The following is a 21,924-nucleotide window of genomic DNA, read 5'->3' on the forward strand; positions in this document are numbered from 1 at the left end:
TCTTATAATTTCTCATTTTATCTCGTCTCATACTCATGTTATTTTATCTCATATAATCTTATAATTTCTCATTTTATCTCGTCTCATACTCATGTTATTTTATCTCATATAATCTTATAATTTCTCATTTTATCTCGTCTCATACTCATGTTATTTTATCTCATATAATCTTATAATTTCTCATTTTATCTCATCTCATACTCATGTTATTTTATCTCATATAATCTCATAATTTCTCATTTTATCTCATACTCATGTTATTTTATCTCATGTAATCTCATAATTTCTCATTTTATCTCGTCTCATACTCATGTTATTTTATCTCATGTAATCTCATAATTTCTCATTTTATCTCGTCTCATACTCATGTTATTTTATCTCATATAATCTTATAATTTCTCATTTTATCTCATCTCATACTCATGTTATTGTATCTCATGTAATCTCATAATTTCTAATTTTATCTCATACTCATGTTATTTCATCTCATATAATCTCATAATTTCTCATTTTATCTCGTCTCATACTCATGTTATTTTATCTCATATAATCTTATAATTTCTCATTTTATCTCGTCTCATACTCATGTTATTTTATCTCATATAATCTTATAATTTCTCATTTTATCTCATCTCATACTCATGTTATTGTATCTCATGTAATCTCATAATTTCTAATTTTATCTCATACTCATGTTATTTTATCTCATATAATCTTATAATTTCTCATTTTATCTCGTCTCATACTCATGTTATTTTATCTCATATAATCTTATAACTTCTCATTTTATCTCATCTCATACTCATGTTATTTTATCTCATATAATCTCATAATTTCTCATTTTATCTCATACTCATGTTATTTTATCTCATGTAATCTCATAATTTCTCATTTTATCTCGTCTCATACTCATGTTATTTTATCTCATGTAATCTCATAATTTCTCATTTTATCTCGTCTCATACTCATGTTATTTTATCTCATATAATCTTATAATTTCTCATTTTATCTCATCTCATACTCATGTTATTGTATCTCATGTAATCTCATAATTTCTAATTTTATCTCATACTCATGTTATTTCATCTCATATAATCTCATAATTTCTCATTTTATCTCGTCTCATACTCATGTTATTTTATCTCATATAATCTTATAATTTCTCATTTTATCACGTCTCATACTCATGTTATTTTATCTCATATAATCTTATAATTTCTCATTTTATCTCATCTCATACTCATGTTATTGTATCTCATGTAATCTCATAATTTCTCATTTTATCTCATACTCATGTTATTTCATCTCATATAATCTCATAATTTCTCATTTTATCTCATCTCATACTCACGTTATCTTATTTCACGTAATCTCGTATTATCTCGTCTCTTCTCCTCCTTGTTTATTCCACATTTTCATCTCATCTCATTTAATTTTATCGTTTCTCAGCATTTCTTTTCTTTCTCTTATCTCATATCCTCTCGTTTTATCACCTCATCACTTTGTTTCAGTTTCACATTCCGGTCTTTTTATATCTTTATATCGTATATTAATATGATTTTCAGCAGCTAACGCGTGGAACAAATTATAATCTGAACTTCATGCCTCTGTTACATTGAACTGTTTGAGTCTATGCTGACGTGGATAGAACGAGCCAAGATTAAGTTGCACTGAATTTCACAAAACTTGGCGGGAACTTGTAACAGCCCAAGACGAACAAAAAAGTCAATTGGGACCACGGCCTCAACTCAACAGGAAGTCGGCCATTTTGAATTTGGCTTCCGTCTTGGCCTCACGCTCCGTAAACGAACGAACTCGTCTGTGCGACACTTTTGAACGATTGGTTTGTCAAGTTTCAAAAGCACAAAGCAGGCATACGTGTTCAGGAAATACACTGAGGTTCAAGGCACCAGTCTAATGTTTTTGGCACCTCCTACTGGTGATACATGGTCACAGCACAAAAAAGAGGCACAACAACAAAAATCTGCCAGATTTACACACTGCAGCTTTAATTTATATTGGTAAGATTCACTTATTAGTAGTCGTATTAATTGAATATAAGTGTTTTTTTATTATGTATTTATTCTCGTTAGTATCACACACACACACTGGTGTTTTAAATCTTGTCCCACGTTCAGTTACTCGCCCTGTCCCTCCTGTGTCTGGAAAACAAAAAAACACTTTAAATGGACAAATAAAGTTAATTTCTTAGATCAAATGAATCATCGAAGGGTTCAAAGATGTACTTGATTAGTATTACGTTATATTCTGATTATAATCTGTGTGAATATTTCATATTTTTCCATGTTTATTATACGAGTTGGTCTATTTTTTTGATCCCTCTCTTCTCATCCTTTATCTCACCTTAAAGGGATAGTTTGGAATTTTGGACATAAGACCTATTTTCCAACTCAGCCGGTGTGATGGAGACGTGTGGGGAGGTTTTCAAGAAATTTCATTCAGTTCTTCTAGTTGCCGAGTTCGCTGGTGCTATGGCTAGCGCAAGTCAATGATACAAGTTAGCATGGCATTAGAAACACTCATAGCGACTCCACAGTGCACCCGAGGCAAATCGATTGTAACGGCAGACTATCGATGTACATATCTGTGTTGATAGAATGATATTTGAAACAAAACTAACCTCGCGTCGCATGAATTTTTGAGGGACTACTTTCTCAGCAGCAGCGGAATCAGTCCGCCGCTGCCGTAGCCTAACAGGAAGTATGACACGCTGCTGCTGCTGAGACATAAATCCTTCAAATTGCAAGGTTGGTTTTATTTCAAACAGTCTATCAACACAGATATGTACATCGATAGTTTGCCGTTACAGTCGATTTGCCTCAGGTGCACTGTGGAGTCGGTATGAGTGTTTCTAATGCCATGCTAGCTGGTACCATTGACTTGCGCTAGCCATAGCACCAGCGAACTCGGCAACTAGAAGAACTGAATGAAATTTCTTGAAAACGTCTCCAGAAGTCTCCATCACACCGGCTGAGTTGGAAAATAGGTCTTATGTCCAAAATTCCGAACCATCCCTTTAACATTTCAGTATTTTCACAGTTCCTATGGAACACAAACCGCTGGTTACCTTTGCTCCGACCTCGCGGCTCTTGGCTCTCATCTTGTTGGCCAGAGAATCGGCCACGTCGGCTCTCTCCTCGGCTTCCTCCAGCTCGTGCTGAGCTTTCCTGAACCTCGCCATGTGCACGTTACACTGCTCCTCCTGGGAAACAAGCAAGCGTCCGTCGTCAGGTCAAACACACCCGGTCACTACTGACGCGTTACTGTCATCACAGAGCGACGGAGGTGGACTCACGGCTTCCTCGGCGTGTCGTTTGTAGGCTTTCATCTTGACCTGGAGCTTGTCCACCAGGTCCTGCAGGCGAACGTTGTTCTTCTTGTCTTCTTCAGACTGAAAGAAGAAGAAGACCATGAAGGACTCTGTCCCTCAGGAGTCTTTCGCAGCATAAAAGGTGAAGACACACCAGGATTTTTACCTGGTAGCTCAGCTCTTTCACCTTCCTTTCGTATTTTCTGACTCCTTTGACGGCCTCGGTCGAGCGGTTCTGCTCGGCGTCGAGTTCACTCTCCAGCTCACGGACCTGGAATCAAGGCCAGGTTTTGATTTTAACTGTAATACATTTATAATCTGAATTATCTCTCTGGTCAAATGGTTTTTACTGGCATTGGTGGGAATTTCTTCTTCATTTTCCTCAGCTTTTTGCAGCGATACGAATACTTCCGAACGTTGGCGTTAGCTGTTAGCCATTAACATTTCATTTTGCAACTCGGGCCAGTGGTCAGTCGTTTTAATTTCGTAAACAGGATCGGTTTTAAAATTAAGTTGAGGGTCAAGTTTAAGGTCTGTATCGCCCTCAATATTGAGATTTTCTGAGACCACCCTTGGGAGCAAGGGCTACCCAGAATGCATTGCATGTTTTCACATAACAAAGATGGCGCCGAAAGCAGCGAAACGAGTACGCTACAAATGAAGAATTTGAGGACATTTTTGGCCGGTCCTCACTTTGTTTTCACTGAAATCACTTCCTTAGGATTTAAACATGCTATACTCTGATTTTAGTTCCTCAATTTGGTACAAAAATCCGTTTTCCAGCCCTGGTGTATCACACACTTTTTGCTCTGGGGCTCCACCTGCAGACATGTTATGGTACTGCACCCAGTGGTTCTTTGTAGATGTCATTCATGAAGTAGATATTTGTAATTGTGTTGATTTATAAAGTGGAAATGCTGGTCCTCACTTTGTCAGCACTTATACCCGGTTCTCAGTATGCAGCAAGTACAAGAATGTGTGTGTGTGTGTGTTGGTTAATAAACCACGTGTGAACACAGCACGTACTCGAGCCTCCAGTTTCTGGAGCTGCTTCTTCCCGCCCTTCATGGCCAAGTTCTCGGCCTCGTCCAGTCGATGCTGCAGGTCTTTCACCGTCACCTCCAGGTTCTTCTTCATCCTCTCCAGGTGAGCGCTGGTGTCCTGCTCTTTCCTCAGCTCTTCGGCCATCATGGCAGCCTAGAAGTGAACGTAGCACCGATTCGTTTTTTTTTTTTGTTCAACTGACTGAAAGTCGAATAAGAAGCGGGGGCGAACGAGAGACTCTCACGTCAGTGATGGCTTTCTTGGCCTTCTCCTCGGCGTTCCTGGCCTCCTGAACGGCTTCCTCGATCTCGCCGTGAAGCCGAGTCACATCTGCGTCCAGTTTCTTCTTGGTGTTCAGGAGGCTGGTGTTCTGCCAAAGAGACACAGCCGTCAAACGCAGCACGCCCGTAGATTGTAACGGCGAAGGAACGATAAACTACCTGAGAGTGAAGAAGTCCTGCACGCTCACTGGCGTCCAGCAGCTCCTGTTCAGCCACTTTGCGGCTCCTCTCCGTCTGCTCCACCACCACTCGAAGCTCCTCTATCTCGGCCTGCATCAGGCCGCTCCTGCGCTCCATCACGGCCACCTGCTCCTTCATATCATCCTGTGCTCGGACCGAGTCGTCCAGGTGGATTTGAGCGTCCTGAAAATGCAAATGAGCTCAATAAAGCTGGCAGAGTTTGGTGTTTTTCTGAGCTGACGAACGAAATATCTCAACAAATACTGCAAATCTTTTACTTTACACTACTGTTCAAAAGTTAAGGGTCACCTGTACAATGTTTGTTGTGTTTTCCATTAAAAGTCAGACTTTTGTTCATCAAAAGAGTCAGGACATTGACAAGATTGGAAATAAGGATTTTCATTCAAAATAATAACCAGCAAAACTGTTTTCAGCTGTGCTAACATCATGTGCTGATGTTATAAATCATATGAAAAGCAAAATTACAGTCAAATCAGTGATGTTGCCCCGTGATGGCCATTCAAAAGAATCAGTAATATGCTTCTGATTAAGGTATCAATTATTTATACACTACCGTTCAAAAGTTTGGGGTCAACGATACGATTTTTGTTGTGTTTTCCATTAAAAGTCGGACTTTTATTCATCAAAAGAGTTGCAAAATGAGTAGAAAATATCGTCAAGACATTCAAAAATAATTCAAAATCAGGATTTTGCCCATGCTAACATCATTGCACAAGGGTTTTCTAATCATCCAATAGTCTTCTAACGCCATTAGCAAACACAAAGTACCATTAGAACACTGGAAATGGGCCTCTATACACTAATGTACATATTCCATTAAAAACCAGAAATTTGCTTAAGAAACTTAATTAGCTTATGTTAGTTATGGAGGTCTACTTACATACATTAACTTGTTTTTATGGTCAAAAACCTCCTAGTTGCTGTAAACGAGCCGATAGAAATCCTCTTTTCTGACGCTGTTCCCCAGCCGCGATATTTCAGACTCAACTCTCACCCCCAGAAGACAGAACTGTGTCGTGATTGGTCAATACCCGGAAGTGACATATTCAACACACCCGCTCTCAGAAGCGCAGCTCCCCCCTCTGGAACAGTGGATGCACTGCTACTCATTATCAAAACATTGTTTTAACAGTGTTTAAAAATAGTTTCCGTCAGAGTCAGACCCAGAGTCAGAAGACACTGTCGCTCGTGAAACACCTCCACAACGGACGTTATTCTTCTTCTGCGGTTCAATGTACGCAACCGGATGTGCCCGGACTAGTGCCCGGAGCAGGACGATCTGATGTTCAGGAGAACCAGTGTTTACGTAACCGGACCAGGTTTTTTTCAGAGATCTCGCTGAGCCCGAGATTACAATAAAACACAGCGTTCTCAGCAGTGGCTGAACTGTTTGTTTAGAACCTTCAGGGCTTCGTAAACGAGGTAATGACGCAGATACACACTAAAAAACAGCGTTAATTAGAACTTCCGGTCTAGGTCCGCTTTACTGGATGTATGAAGCCCTGTTGTGGTTGTACCTTCAGTTGCCCCTGAATGGTCCTCAGTTGCTTCTGGGCCTCAGCCGCCTGCCTGTTAGCGTGACTCAACTGGATCTCCATCTCGTTCAGGTCTCCCTCCATCTTCTTCTTCACCCTCAGGACGTCGTTCCTGCTCCGGATCTCGGCGTCCAGGGTGCCCTGCATGGACTCCATCACTCTGTGGCCGTTCCTCTTCAACTGGTCGATCTCCTCGTCCTTCTCCGCCAATTTCCTGTCCACCTCGGCCTTCGTCTGGTTCAGGTCCATCTGCATGCGCAGGATCTTCGACTCCTCCTGCTCCAGCGAGGCCTTAGAAACAGTTGCACCTGTAAATATTCGTGCTTCCTTTCACATTTCGTATTTCATAGACTGTTTTCAAGTACCTCAGCTTCCTCCAGAGACGTCTGCATGTCGTATTTCTCCGTCTCCACCTGCTTCTTGAATTTCTCCAGCTCGTGAATCGTCTTCCCACTCTCTCCGAGTTGCTCGGTCAGGTCGGAGATTTCCTCTGCATTTTTGAAAGACGGCACAAATTGCTTTAGGAGAACATTTCAAACATGCAAACAAGTCTTTTCTTTGGTTGTGACTCACGTTGCAGGTTTTTATTCTCCCTTTTCATCGTCTCCAGATGATCCAGAGCTTCTTCATACGAGTTCTTCAGCTTGAAGAGCTCCGTGCTCAGAGAGCGAGATTCTTTCTGCGCTGCGTCGAGCTCTGCCTGAGACTCCTCGTACTTCTGCTTCCACTCGGCAAGAATCTGTTTGTCAAATTTGCCACTCGATGAGTGAGATAGTGGACTGGAAAACTGCTGCGGTATTAAAGAAAAAACAAGAAAAATACCTTGTCAAAGTTTCTCTGCTTCTTGTCGAGGGTAGCGGCCAAGCTGTTGGACCGTTCCACATCCACCATCAGATCATCCATTTCATTCTGAAGTCTCTGTTTGGTTTTCTCCAGCGAGGCGCACTTTGAATTCCCTGCTTCGATTTGTTCTTCAGCCTCTTGGAGGCGCTGGGCAAGCTTTTTCCTTTGAGAAGAAAAACGGTGGCGAAAATTCAGCAAAAACCAGACGATGGCATTAGAATCAAAAAACGAGGAGGGAGAAAAACTACTAAAAACTCATGCAATTCAGAATCTCTAGACGCTTTAGACCAGGGGTTCTAAGAGTTTTGATACCCAAGGGCCGATCTAGGAACCCAACATTGGCCCGCCAACCAATGCTTTAGACCATTGGTTCTCAAAGTGCGGCCCGGGGGCCAATGGTGGCTCGCAAAAACATTTCTGGCGGCCCGCAATGAATTACAGTTGTTAGTTTTAATCCAGGAGCTACTAAGCTTATTAAATGTTTATTGGACATTACTGGATACAGACCAATAAGTGTAAAGTGTAGAACTGCAATCTGGTCATTAAAATGATTACAAATGGAATTTCTTTTTGGGGTTTTTTCCCTTTTTTTTTCCTTTGGCAGCCCTCAGTCCAATGTTGGGTTCCTAAATTGGCCCTCAGGTATCAAAACTTTGAGAACCCCTGCTTTAGACAGTATACACTACCGTTCAAAAGTATAGGGTCACTACAAAATGTCCTTATTTTTTTATATTTCAATGAATATAACAGCAGACGTCTGGTTTTTAATGGAATATATACATAGTGTATAGAGGCCCATTTCCAGTGTTCTAATGGTACATTGTGTTAGAAGACTATTGGATGATTAGAAAACCCTTGAAAACCCTTGTGCAATGATGTTAGCAAGGGCAAAATTATTATTTTGAATGTCTCGACTATATTTTCTACTAATTTTGCAACTCTTTTGATGAATAACAGTGTGACTTTTAATGGAAAACACAAAATAATTGTATAGTTGACCCCAAACTTTTGAACGGTAGTGTATAAATAATTGATATCTTAATCAGAAGCATATTACTGATTCTTTTGAATGGACCATCACGGGGCAACATCGCTGATTTGACTGCTTTTCATATGATTTATAACATCAGCAACCATTGACCTGAGGAGTTTCTAGCCTCAACTGCTGGTTTCAGGTCTTGTTGGGTAGAAAATGAATGAATTACGGCCTCATTTACAGCGTAAAAACTCTTAAGCGTGCGATTACTTTGCCTCCTCGAGCTCCTCGGTGCGTTGGATGGCGTCAGTCTCGTACTTGTTCCTCCACAGCGCCACCTCGGTGTTCGCCTTCGACAAACTCCGCTGCAGCTCGGCTTTGGCCTCCTGCTCTTCCTCGTACTGTTCTCGGAGGAGATCGCAGTCGTGACGGGACGACTGCAGACTGTGAGCCAGGGCGTTTTTAGCCTACGAGGAAAAAACACGTCAGCACGAAAGATCAGCGAGAAAGAAGCCAGTAAACGTAAGGCTTACAAGCGAGAGCCTCGAGCACCTTGGTTTCTTCCTCGATCAGTCTTTTCAGCTCGTCAATCTGAGTCGTGAATCCCTGCTTTCCTCGCGTCAGTTGGGAAACGAGGCTTTCTCTCTCCTCCGTTTGACGCGAAAATTCAGCTGCGACAAACAAAAACGATCTCGTCTTAGTTAAAAGCGTCAGAAGAACAGAATGAAGTAAAGGTGCGACGCGATTACCATTCTCAGTCTGTAAACGAGCCCGATGAGTCGTGAGGTCGCAAATCTGTCGCATGTTTTCATCGTTCTTGGTCTTCAGCTCCACGAGCTGATCTTCAAGTGAGCGATTCGTCTTCTCCAGGCCGACCTGTGAGGACACCAATTAGACCCCAAAGAGCATGAGCAGGGTCTCTGCAGGTTTCAACAAGTCAAATTTAAGACTTTTTAAGACTTTTTAAGACCATAATGAATACAATTTCAAGGTGCATTATGTGATTAATCTAAAGCAACTGGCCATAAAATCCTCCTCATATGTCACAGAGACATAGATATAACAAACTGACCTCACCAACAACAACAGTACAGACAAAATATTTGCATTATTTGCAGACTGTAAATCATGTTTATGATTTGAAATCATGTTTTGGCATGTGGCGCCACCTGCCGCCGTCTACCAATCATTGCAGTCAGTAGAGTCTCAGCTGCCGAGCAACCACGGGTTGCCAGTTACGTCAGAAAACGAAACCTAAAAGACCTCGGTGTTTTGAATTTGAACGTAGTAACCGTTTTTGGCCACATTCTTACATATGGCACCTTTAACTTACGGCCAGTTGTCGCTAAGGGTACGTTGGGACTTTGTAGGAGAATGTTTACATTGTCTTTTAGTTGTTGTTTAAGTCGTTAGCCTCAAGGGATTCAACATGGCTTAAAATGAAAAAGCTAAATTCTATAATTCCTCGTTAAATACACTTAAATACGTAACTTCTGCAACATCATCGTTGGCTGACAGTTGACCAGGAATTAGACGAGTTAGTTGGCTTACTGATGTCCATTGTTAAGCATAATTCCCTTTACGACCCGCCTTTTAGCACTGGGCCTGAGCTAAGCTAAGCTAATTGCTCTTTAGCAGTAGCATGTTGAAGTTTATGCATGTTTCAAATAAAAGTAACGTTAATACATTTTTAAGCCCTTTCAAAACTGTATTTAAGACCTTTTATGAGAATTTAAGACATTTTAAGGCCTTAAATTCAAATGATTGGATTTAAGACTCTTTAAGACCCTGCGGATACCCTGATGTACAGCATTACAGAGAGTCACATTTTTACAAAAAAAACCTGCCTTCGCTTTCGCAACCGTTTCCACGCCGCTGCTCAAGTCGTCGATCTCCATCTTCAGTTCGCTCTTCTCCTTCTCCAGTTTCTGCTTGATTCTCTGGAGGTTGTCGTTCTGCTCCCCCAGCTCGGCCATGCTGTCCGCCTGCTTCTTGCGCAGCGCGGCGGTCGTGGCCTCGTGATGCAGCGTGGACTCCTCCAGGTCACGCCGCAGTTTCACGAACTCCGATTCGCGCTTCTTGTTCACCTCGACCTGCGCGGCCGTGGCTCCGCCCGCCTCGTCCAGCCTCTCGCTGATCTCCTCCAGCTCCCTGGTGAGGTCGGACCTCTGCTTCTCGATCTTGGCGCGCACCGCTCGCTCTGCCTCCACTTCCTCCTCCAGTTCTTCAATACGAGCCTTAAATCAGAAAACATTTTTGGATGATTATGAGGGAAATAATCCAAAGAAACAGTGATCATAAGATCGGAGCTTTAATACATGAAGTTCCTTCATCTTCTTCTGGAGCTGGTTGTTGATCGCTTGCTCGTCGGCAATGTTGCTAAGCAGCTGGTCGTTTTCAAATTCTTTTCTGCGAAGACAAAACATTTCTCGTTTAAAACCATATTTCCCTCACACACACACACAGCTAAGGGACTCATCTCACTTCTTGAATCTCTCCTCAGATTGCTGCTTGTCGTTCTCAAGATCCATCGTGGACTCCTGCGTGAGCTTCAGATCTCCCTCCAGCCTCCTCTTGGCTCTTTCCAGGTCCATGCGGATCTTCTTCTCTTGCTCCAGTGAACCCTCGAGCTGTGAAAGCAAGTTGAGAAAAAGTTAATGACGCGGTTTTCGTCGCGTTAGCGCCTGCTTATGTCTGCGATGTCTCACGTCGTCCACTTGCTGCTCGAGCTTCGTCTTGGCTTTGGTCAGAGAGTTGACTTTGTCTTCCTCTGCCTGAAGATCATCCAGTGCCTGTTGATGAGCCTCTTGGAGGGCTTTCTTCTCCTTGGTCAGTTTGTGGATGTTTTCTTCCTGAGCGGTCAGCTCTTCCATTAAGTTTTTCACCTGCAAAAGATCAGGCCCATGAATCCTGGTTCAACCAAGGGCTTTTCTATGTAGCCTTGTATGTTCTCTGGTTTCATCCACGGTCCAAAAACATGCAGAGATTAACTGTACTTAGACATGATTGAGAGGCTAGCATTGAGGGATGCTAATGTTGGTTGGTCCACTGCTTCTGTTCAACAAGTGTTAGAGGGACTTTCGTGAAATTTGCTTCAAATATCCGTGATCTTCAGACGATAAACCCCTATGGTTGGTGATGTTCTACCACTTTAAAGTGGACATTTGTTGTCATAAGAATGTGGCCAAATACGGTTACTACATTCAAATTCAAAATACCGAGGTCTTTTAGGTTTCGTTTTTTGACGTAACTGGCAACCCGTCATTGCTCGGCAGCTGAGACTCAACTGACTGCAATGATTGGTAGACGGTGGTAGGTGGCGCCACATGCCAAAACATGATTTCAAAACATAAACACGATTTGCAGTCTGCAAAAAAATTTTTTTAATGCAAATATTTCCGTGCCAGTTACGTTTTCTGACGTAACTGGCAACCCGTGGTTGCTCGGCAGCTGAGACTCTACTGACTGCAATGATTGGTAGACGGCGGTAGGTGGCGCCACATGACGCCAAAACATGATTTCAAAACATAAACATGATTTGCAGTCTGCAAAATGTAAATATTTTGTCCGTACTTTTGTTGTTGGTGAGTTCAGTTTGTTATATGAACATTATTCCTGAGTCTCTGTGACATATTAGTTGGATTTTATGGCCAGCTAATTTAGATTTATTACATATTGTAACAGATGTGCAAGTGTTAGCATGCTAGCACATTAAACTAAGAGGGTGACCATGGTAAATAATATACCTGGTTAAGTTAAGTCTCATAAAAGTAAAGCAGTGAGAGTCACAGACCTTGTTTTCAGTGGCGTGTTTCTCCTTCTCCACTTTAGCCAAAGTCATTTCCAGGTCATCGATGTCTTTTTTAAGTTCAGAGCATTCGTCTTCCAGCTTCCGCTTCTTGCCGGTCAACTCTGCGTTTATGTCCTCCTCATCCTCCAGTCTCTCCGTCACCTCTTTGAGTTTGGCCTCGAGCTGGATTTTGCTTTTGATCAAGCCTTCACATCTCTCCTCGGCATCGCAGAGATTTTCTGAGTCCTAAGAACAACAACAACAACAACAAAGAGACCGAAGCTGATGTCTGATCATTGGACAAAGATCGGTGACCTTTGTATTTTCCAGACATACTCACAGCCTGGACTTGCAGGAGCAGATTGTTTTTCTCCTGCAGCAGAGAAACCATTTTCTCTTCAAGCTCCTTCCTTTTCGAGTCCGACTTTGCCAGATCTTCCTTACATTTGACGAAATCCTCCTTCATGGTGGCCATCTCCTTTTCGGTCTCTGCACTCTTTAGCAGTGGCTTTATTTTAAAGAAGAGCTTCATCCACGGCCAGTGTTTCACATTCATGAATGAGCGCAGGTTATATTGCAGAATCCAGACGCAATCTCTATATGAAAAGAGGGGTGTTAGCGATGCGTTCATGTGCTTCGTAAATGGTTGTAGCCCAATTTTGGTTGTTATTTTACTTTTGTGCGATTAGTTTGGAGAACTCTTTTCTCATCAGATAACCACGACACAGTGCTTGGGTCTGCGTCACCAGAGAAGCTAGTTTTTCATCTCGCAGCTCCTCCAGAGTGCCGAGTAGACCGGCTTTGAAGAAGACCTACAGCAACAAGGTGTGCAAATGCAGCATTTACTGCACTGTAACGATTTCATTACTTATTCTCATTGGTAACAAACGCTGTTAGAACTCAACCACATGAGGCACAAAACACCGTACCTTTGTCGACCCAAATCGGTACTGCGTGTGGTCAATGTCGATCGAACCGAGGAGCTTCTCGGAAGCTTTCTTTCCGTCGATGAACTGTCCCTCAGGAATGGCACTGGCATTTAGAATTCTATACCTGTTCAGATTTGGAAATCTGTAAAATGTGTACATAAAATCACAATACTACGTAATTTCCAGTTATGTATTTGTTTACCTCTGCTTGAAGTCAGCGTAAAGGATCCTGCTCGGGAATCCCTTCCGGCAGATCCTGATACCCTCCAGCACACCGTTACAGCGCAGCTGGTGGATGACCAGGTGATTGTCCATGATTCCTGCAGACGGGTCAACAAGGATCGATTGGGAACTTGACTCTACAAACATAACAGAGCAGCTTCTGTATGTGGAGAACGACAGTATCCATATAAACCTGTACCTGGTGTTTTCACCTCGTTCGGAATCAGGCAGCGCACAAAGTGAGGGTGGGTGCTCCTCAAGTTCGTCATGAGTTTTCCCAGATTTTCCTGCCAAGCAACAACATCATATTTGTAAAAAAAAAAAAAAAAGTTGTATAAATGTACTACAGTGGAAGAATTATATGTGTTTCTCCTAAAATTCAAGACTCTAACCAAACATTAGCATTTGACTACTATCACTCATCTGTGCTGCCTCCTGCATGGTCTCACTCGAGTAAAGCCAACAGCTAAACTAACAGGTGAATCAGCTGATTTTCACCACACTTGACTTTAGGTCACAGTGGCCTCTACTGGACAACACAGTAATTACCTCAGACGATCTAACGCACTTCTCAGCTGTTTATTTTGGTTGAAGGCTCAATTTCAAACATTTCGTACGAGTCGTACGATTGCTCTACATCCCAAACTAAACTGTCTTCTTCCATACATTTTCAATTTGTGTAGCTCCATGGATGGGGTTTTGGCATATTGCACACTTAATGACTGCTAATCACGTGCCAGTTAAAGGCTGAGTTGGCTGAAGTTAGCAAAATCACGTCGTGTCAGCTAAGCTTTTAACGAGAGACTACAATGGATCGCATGGATCGAGTCGGTTCTGTACCCTGAAAACGGCAGACACGGTCTGAAAGGAGCCGCCTTTCTTCTTTCCACCTTTCTTTGCAGTTTTTCCACCACCGGCATCACCACCCGATTCTACAAAGCAAACAAATGTTAGTTCTTTCATGTTGGGAGCAGTTGTCAGTCGCTACAACGTCAGTAAACGTTTTCCTGACGGGTCTCAATCTCTAGTTTTAGATCTTCTTTGACAGAACAATAAGTTTAGTAAATTATGTTAAAGTGGGCCTAGACCGGAAGTTCCAATTAACGCTGTTTTTTAGTGTGTATCTGCGTCATTACCTGGTTTAAGAAGCCCTGAAGGTTCTAAACAAACAGTTCAGCCACTGCTGAGAACGATGTGTTTTATTGTAATCTCGGGCTCAGCGAGATCTCTGAAAAAACCCGGTCCAGTTACGTAAACAGCGGTTCTCCGGAACAGCAGATTGTCCTGCTCTGTGCACTAGTCCGGGCACATCCGGTTGCATACATTGAACCGCAGAAGAAGAATAACGTCCGTTGTGGAGGTGTTTCACGAGCGACAGTGTCTTCTGACTCTGGGTCAAAGTCATAAAAGGGACTGCGCGGGGAGTCGTGAAGAAGCTATTTTTAAACACTGTTAAAACAATGTTTTGATAATGAGTAGTAGTGCATCCACCGTTCCAGAGGGGGGAGCTGCGCTTCTGAGAGCGGGTGTGCTGAATATGTCACTTCCGGGTACTGGCCAATCACAACACACTCTGTCTTCTGGGTGTGAGAGTTGAGTCTGAAATATCACGGCTGGGGAACAGCGTCAGTAAGGAGAGATTTCTATCGGCTCGTTTACAGCAACTAGGAGGTTATTGACCATAAAAACAAGTTAATGTATGTAAGTAGACCTCCATAACTAACATATATGTGCAACAGGACCACTCTATGTGAGCTTTAACATTCTGAGGAAAATAGACAATGAAGTACAACTCATGTGAGTGGACTTCCGGTAGTCCTTGCTTACACACCTGCTTCAGTGCCGGAAAACGATGCATACAAGAAGGCCAGCAGTTTCATTGAGGACTTCTGGTAAAGCTGCACCACGGACTCGTTCAGAGGGTCTTTGTTCTTCTCCAGCCAGCCGCTGATGTTGTAGTCCACAGATCCGGCGTAGTGCAGCAGCGAGAAGTGAGCCTCCGGCTTGCCTTTGACAACCTTCGGCTTTTGGAAAGCGTTGGTCTTTCCCAGATGCTGATCGTAGAGTTTATTTTTAAAGGAAGTGTCCGAGGCCTTGGGGAACATGCACTCCTCTTCAAGGATGGAGAGGATGCCCATGGGCTGTGGAATGAATGAATCACATGCACCAATGTGAGGTCTCAAATGTGTTCAAACCAAGTGAAAACACTAAATATAGACCAATCCTACCTTTTCAATGAGCTCAATACAAGCAGCGAGGTCCATACCAAAGTCAATGAACTCCCAGTCAATCCCTTCCTTTTTGTATTCTTCTTGCTCCAGTACAAACATGTGGTGGTTGAAGTACTGCTGCAGCTTCTCGTTCGTGAAATTAATGCAGAGTTGCTCCATGCTGTTGAACTGCGGGCGAGAATGAAGCGTTAACTTGTGACACGTTCTCCTAAGAACCAACAGCAGGATCGATCAACAGAAGAGTCCAAACTCACGTCAAATATCTCAAACCCGGCGATGTCCAACACCCCGATGAAGAACTGTCTGGGCTGCTTCGTGTCCAGCATCTCATTGATTCGTACGACCATCCACAGGAACATCTTCTCATAGACGGACTTTGCCAGAGCTCCAACTGCGTTGGTGACCTGCTCAGGACATTTTGAAAGTGCACGAAACGGTCAACAGACAAACAGTCGCTCAGGTTTCCTGGATTTATGTCCCAACAAATCCATCTTATATCATCAGGAGCACTTGATCTAAGTATTTGAGAGCAGAGGTGCAGTTTGTGAACAGGCAAGGCAGGCTACTGCTTGGGGCCCCGAGCTGATAGGGGGCCCCCCAACACTCAGAGCCTGAGGGCTGTTTTTACCGAAATGTGCAGTGACCAGCAAGTTTTTTCAGTTATTTACAGTATTTTATTGTTCTATATATTTATATTGTTTTATAATGTGGGTTCTTTACAGTGTAATGTATTTTTTTACTAAGTTTATATAGTTTTTTTCAAAGCTATTTACAGTATTTTATTGTTCTTTACATTTATATTTTCACATACTTTTTAATTACAAGGTTTTTCCATGTTATTTCATTCATTTGAAAAAAATATATATATATTTTTAACTCATACATTTTTCTTTGGTGTCAGATTATTTGTAACGGTGTGGTGATGGTGATGAACACTGGTTGGAAGGAAGGGCCCCCTGGGAATTTTTGCTTAGGGCCCCTACAGACTCTAGAAACGCCTCTGTTTGAGAGTTTAGTAAGTGCGATCGGTATTTTTCAATGATCTAATCAAGTCAACTTTATTTCTGTAGCACGTTTGAAAACAACCAGGCTTGACCAAAGTGCTTCAAAAAGCTACAACAACAACATGGTACAGTTCGGTTTGGTTTGGAATGGAATGGTAAAGGTCCTGTACTTGGTAGGCGGGGTGTGGGCTCTTGCCCGAAAGATACGCGACGTCACACAGGTCTGACCACAATAAACAACGACATTGAACACAACACAACGGACAACAATGAAGGACATCCAACAAGACGTTAGTTGACTGTCGTGAGTGGAGCCGGTCGAGCTTTACCCGGACTGTACCACACAATTAAACTCTGGTCTCCCTAGGGAAGGGTTTCTTATACAATAACCTTTAAGATATTTTTAAAGGATTTTAGCTCGCTATCCCTGAGGGCTGCTTTAAACTTTATTTGAGTTTTATTCCGTACACTGGAAAAAGCTGCTGTACCTGAGGAACCGTCTGACCTTTGGTGACATATTCATTCCCCACTTTCACTCTCGGGTAACAAAGGCCTTTCAACAAGTCGGCAGAGTTCAGTCCCATGAGGAAAGCCACTTTGTCTGCAACTGCCACACAAAAACAAACCATTTTTAGTTATTAGCATTATTTTTTTTTATTCTTCACCAACAACAACAACAACAACAACAACAACAACAAAGGCTCATGAACAGAAAAGGCCTCACCCTCGGTGCCGTCGGGCTCCGCCTGCTCCTCCCGCTGCTTCTGCTTGAACTTCATGTTCCCATAATGCATCACAGAGCCTGTGAGCTTGTAGATGGAGATTTTCTCTTCGTTGGTGAAGCCCAAGACATCAGTAGCCGTCTGTCGAAGTTAAAAATCAATCATTATTGGTAGAAGCCAATGAAATGCCTGAAAAAAAAACACGCGGCAGACGGCTCACATCTGTGGCCACCAGCTCGTCTTTGTCGTCGATGCTGGCCACGGAGATCTGACCCTGACTTATCATGGGGAAGTCGTACGGGTTTCTTGTGATGAGGAGCATTTCTGTGGCGACAATCAAACAAAAATAACTATTAAAATAAATGTACACGTACATCTGATAATGCAGGATAATATAACGGCCGGACTGAACCTATGAGCTCTGGTTTGTGCCCGGTCAGTATCTGATAGAAGATGTGGTAGCTCCTCTCTTCAGACAACTGGAACGACACTCTGGACTTCTCCAGCAAGTCTACGAACGAAACACCAGATCAAGAAAGAAAATGGAAAATATATTTAAATAGTTTGAACCTGAAACAGTTAAAACAGCAACGGTCCCGTCACTGAGCCCTGAGGAACACCGCAGCGTACTCTCTGATAATGAACATTACAGCATTTGCAAAGACAGACTTACAGGTTTCAATATCAGCAGAAGCCAGTTTCCCTGACGTTCCAAAGTGGATTCTGATGAATTTACCCTACGGGAATTAGACAAATAAGACAAAGGGGAAATTTAAATAAAACGTGAATGATAAAACATTTTCTTGGACACAAACAAAGCACTTTTTGAGTCGACGCATACAAATCTTGAGGAATTGTCGTTCCGCACAGTCTTGGCATTCCCAAAAGCCTCCAGCAGAGGGTTCGCTGAAATGATTTGATCTTCCAGAGTTCCCTGGAAAACAACGACATGGTTGTTGTTGTTGTTGTTTTTGTTTCAGTATCGAATATTGTTGGATTTCTTCTTTTCCTCCTTTACCAGAAATCATCATAAATATTTACACTATTTTACTTCTACTGAGTTCATTCTGTTATCGGATTGAAAAACATCCTGAAATATAGGCGATATATATGTATACATATACACAATATATATATATATATATATATATATCTACATATGCGTATATATGTTTATATATATATTATTATTATTCATTACATATGCATAAATGTATGTATATATATATATGTATATGCATATATGTAAATGTATATGTATATGCATATACATATACATACATATATGTATGTATACATGTATACATATACATATATACATGTATACATATACATATATACATATATGCATATACATATATATATACATACATACATGCATATACATACATATACATACATACATGCATATACATATATATACATACATATACATATATATACATACATATACATGCATATACATATATACATATACATATATAGACATATATATGCATATATATACACACATATACATATATATACACACATGTATATATATATATATTTATTTTTTATAAATAAAGACAGAGTTTAAAGGTCATTCTGTTTAAAGCTGTGATAGACGTTTACACCACCTGCATTTTTCCGGACGCGTGTTCTTTCTTGTCGCCACCAGCCACCGCGATTGTGGCAAAATACTGGATGACACGTTTGGTGTTGACAGTCTTTCCTGCACCGGATTCTCCACTTTGAGCAAAGAATAAAAAACATTTAAAAAAATACGCTGAATTTATATATAATATTATTCATAAGAAAGATATTATTAGGATTATTTGACGTTGACTCACGTAATCAGAACAGACTGGTTCTCACGATCTGTCAAAGGAATATGAACTCTTTTTTTAAACATAATTGTATTGTGAATGTCAATAAATAACTGCTGACTCATTCTTACCTGTGAGCATATTTTGATACGCATTGTCAGACACAGAGAAGATGTGTGGCGGCGCCTCCATGCGCTTCTTGCCTCTGTAGGCCGCCACCACCTGTGGCTCGTACACCGGCAGCCACTTGTACGGGTTAACGGTGACGCAGAAGAGTCCGGAGTAAGTCTGCGGATGAAGAAAAATACAGTTTATTTGGATAAGAAAATATTTGGATATGTTATAATGTTAATATTAGTCATAATAATACTATCATTTCCACACAGGGGGCTTCGCAAAATTTCAAAAGCAAGTAGTCTTTTGAAAAATATGCAAGAATCAGACTGCTGCTGAGACCCTTGGACAGCAGGGGGCACTGTTGTTTAGACGATGGTCACATCAGCAGACATCTATATACTGTATATAACTGACATTTACTCCTGATTAATTGCAACAATTTGTGAACAAAAGCGGTCCAAGAATAGATCCTTGTGGTACACCTTTGGTAACGCGCCATCAGCTACGACAACTTGTGTTCTAGCTGGCGTTATTTTCACAATTTTGATTAATCTGGTTGATCACTTTTTCAACTCATCGAGTACTTTTAACATTCCACGAACAAAGGTTGTTTGGTCAGACCAGAGAATGTTCGCATTTAAGATTCTGAAAAATACTTTTAAAAAACACTTAAACTGATTAACCGATTATCAAAAAATGGTTCATGATGAATTATGTCATCAATAATAATAATAATAATACATAATATAACACAAGTTAAAGGGCTACTTCATCGAAATGGAATGTGGCTTTGTATTGCTAGAATAGCAGTAGTATTTTATAGAAAATGTCCTTCCCTCCCTCAGTTTTTCCCTGACTTGTAAAAAAATCTGTTTTCCTTCATCCAAATTTGCCCTACTGTGAGTCATATGACGGGTTTCACATCACAGTAGGGCAAATTTTGAAAATGCAAAACAGATTTTTTTACAACTCAGTGAAAAACCGAAGGGAAGCAACATTTTTAAAATACAATACATAATCTAGCAATTTTGCATGTGCCACATGCAAATCGGTGAAGTATCCCTTTAAATAAAGGCAGATTAAAGATACACACATCGTTTACCGTTATTAACGATAGACGATACCGATGATATTTTGTGAATCGTACATAAAAATGATGACGTGCGCGATAAGAAGGTTTGTAAAATAACAGAGAGAAACGAATAGAAGAAAACCTACATAAATCATCCACGCTGCGTAACGGTCTTTGAGGTTAAAGAGCACGGAGGGTTCGTTGAGGTGGGTCATCATGGCCATGTCCTCCATCTTGTCGTACTTTGGAGGGTTCATGGGATGACAGTCCTCCTCCCTCACTGTGACCGTCTGGGAAAAATGGAACGGAAACAGAGGTTTTATGACGGACACTTTATCGTACATGCCGTTGACCGTCCTGTACGACAAACAGTGTTTGCTTGACCCAAATCCCAAATTTGTGTATAACGTAGAATAGTTACAGTTTGTGTTTTTGTTTAAGCAGGGATAGACTTTTTTGGGTTAGCCTTCAGTTATGAATCCCTCCCAGAGTTAAGGAAAACAGTGCTCCACCTGGTGGCAGTTCCGGGGAATTGAGTATTGAAAAAGTCAACTATACAACCAAACCTTAAAAAAAAATAAAACTATCCTCGGCTTATATATATAATATCACGTGTTCACATTGACCTCATCAGCCGCAGTCTTCACAGTGACTGCGCTTCCTTCTCGCTTCTGGACGACTCCTCTGATGTACAACTCCTTAGCGTCCGGAACGAAGCAGGCGGTTCTGGCATCGAACGGTCGGTTCTGAGCCTCGACTCTCTCCTTCTCGGGTTTGCGCAGGAAGACGGCGGCCGGCCCGTACTGGGCCATCTCAGCGTCCGTGCTCATGTCGGTGCCTCGACACACAAAAGGAAAGCAACACTTCAGATAAGGACGTTTGTTTCCGTTAAACCAGCGGTTCTCAAAGTGTTGATACCTGAGGGACAATTTAGGAACCCAACATTGGACTGAGGGCCGCCAAAGGAAAAAAAAAACAGAAAGAAATCCCATTTGTAATAGTTTTAATGACCAGATTGCAGTTCTACAGTTTACACTTATTGGTCTGTATCCATTAATGTCCAATAAACATTTAACAAGCTTAGTAGCTCCTGGATTAAAACTATCAACTGTAATTCATTGCGGGCCGCCAGAAATGCTTCTGCGGGCCGCACTTTGAGAACCAATGCGTTAAACCAAACTAAATCCAGGTCAATGTCTGTAACTGGAACAAATTTGACTTTTCAATACCTCATCGATACACTTGCGCGTACATTTACAGAAAACAAACGCAGTCTGTGTTTTTTTTGTGTATCTAGCCCATTCTGACGGAAAAAAAAATTATATATTTATAATATTATGAGTAAAAACATTGCAATCTTATCAGAATAAAGCTGCAATATTCAGGGTCTCTGCAGGTTTCAACAAGTCAAATTTAAGACTTTTTTAAGACCATAATGAATACAATTTAAGACCCATTTCAAATCCATACTGGCAAAAAAGTACAAAAGACATGAAGTAAAATTGGAGCCACCAATTGTTGAACTTGCAATTCTGCTTAGCTGTGGGCTTTAATTAAGTTTTATCTGCTGCTATGCTAAGCTGTAACTCACCGTGGCGCGCGCACAGCACGCTAGCTAGTGGTGCTCGATAAATTGTCACCGGGCAGCACAGGTGGACTACTTAAGTTCCGTGTTGTAGTTATGCTAACGCATCATCAAAAATAGAAACATTTCAAAGCGAGACTGAAGTTTATGCATGTTTTAAATAAGTCATGTTAATAGATTTTTAAGACCTTTTTAAAATTTAAGACATTTTTAGGCCTTAGATTCAAATTATT

General features: G+C 41.5%; 1 protein-coding gene across 1 annotated transcript; it reads right to left on the reverse strand.

The window, feature by feature from the left end:
- Nucleotides 1–2,138: 2,138 nt before the first annotated feature.
- LOC310933061 (myosin-4-like) lies at nt 2,139–20,936 on the reverse strand (the record flags this gene model as incomplete). The annotated part of the gene is made up of 39 exons (XM_083896483.1): nt 2,139–2,162; nt 3,089–3,223; nt 3,317–3,412; nt 3,498–3,602; nt 4,358–4,528; nt 4,620–4,745; nt 4,816–5,019; nt 6,375–6,683; nt 6,758–6,882; nt 6,966–7,131; nt 7,215–7,398; nt 8,482–8,678; nt 8,764–8,882; nt 8,961–9,087; nt 10,059–10,448; nt 10,530–10,620; nt 10,696–10,841; nt 10,920–11,096; nt 12,005–12,247; nt 12,342–12,597; nt 12,677–12,813; nt 12,931–13,054; nt 13,133–13,250; nt 13,352–13,439; nt 13,993–14,084; nt 14,984–15,293; nt 15,381–15,551; nt 15,638–15,787; nt 16,876–16,994; nt 17,112–17,250; nt 17,330–17,433; nt 17,522–17,620; nt 17,783–17,846; nt 17,951–18,043; nt 18,729–18,840; nt 18,942–18,969; nt 19,049–19,205; nt 20,253–20,396; nt 20,733–20,936. The coding sequence occupies 39 exons, from the start codon at nt 20,934–20,936 to the stop codon at nt 2,139–2,141; spliced, it is 5,844 nt and encodes a 1,947-aa protein (XP_083752609.1).
- Nucleotides 20,937–21,924: the final 988 nt, after the last annotated feature.

The sequence above is a fragment of the Microchirus variegatus genome, assembly GCF_963457635.1.
Source record: "Microchirus variegatus genome assembly, chromosome: 10".
Lineage (NCBI taxonomy): Eukaryota > Metazoa > Chordata > Actinopteri > Pleuronectiformes > Soleidae > Microchirus > Microchirus variegatus.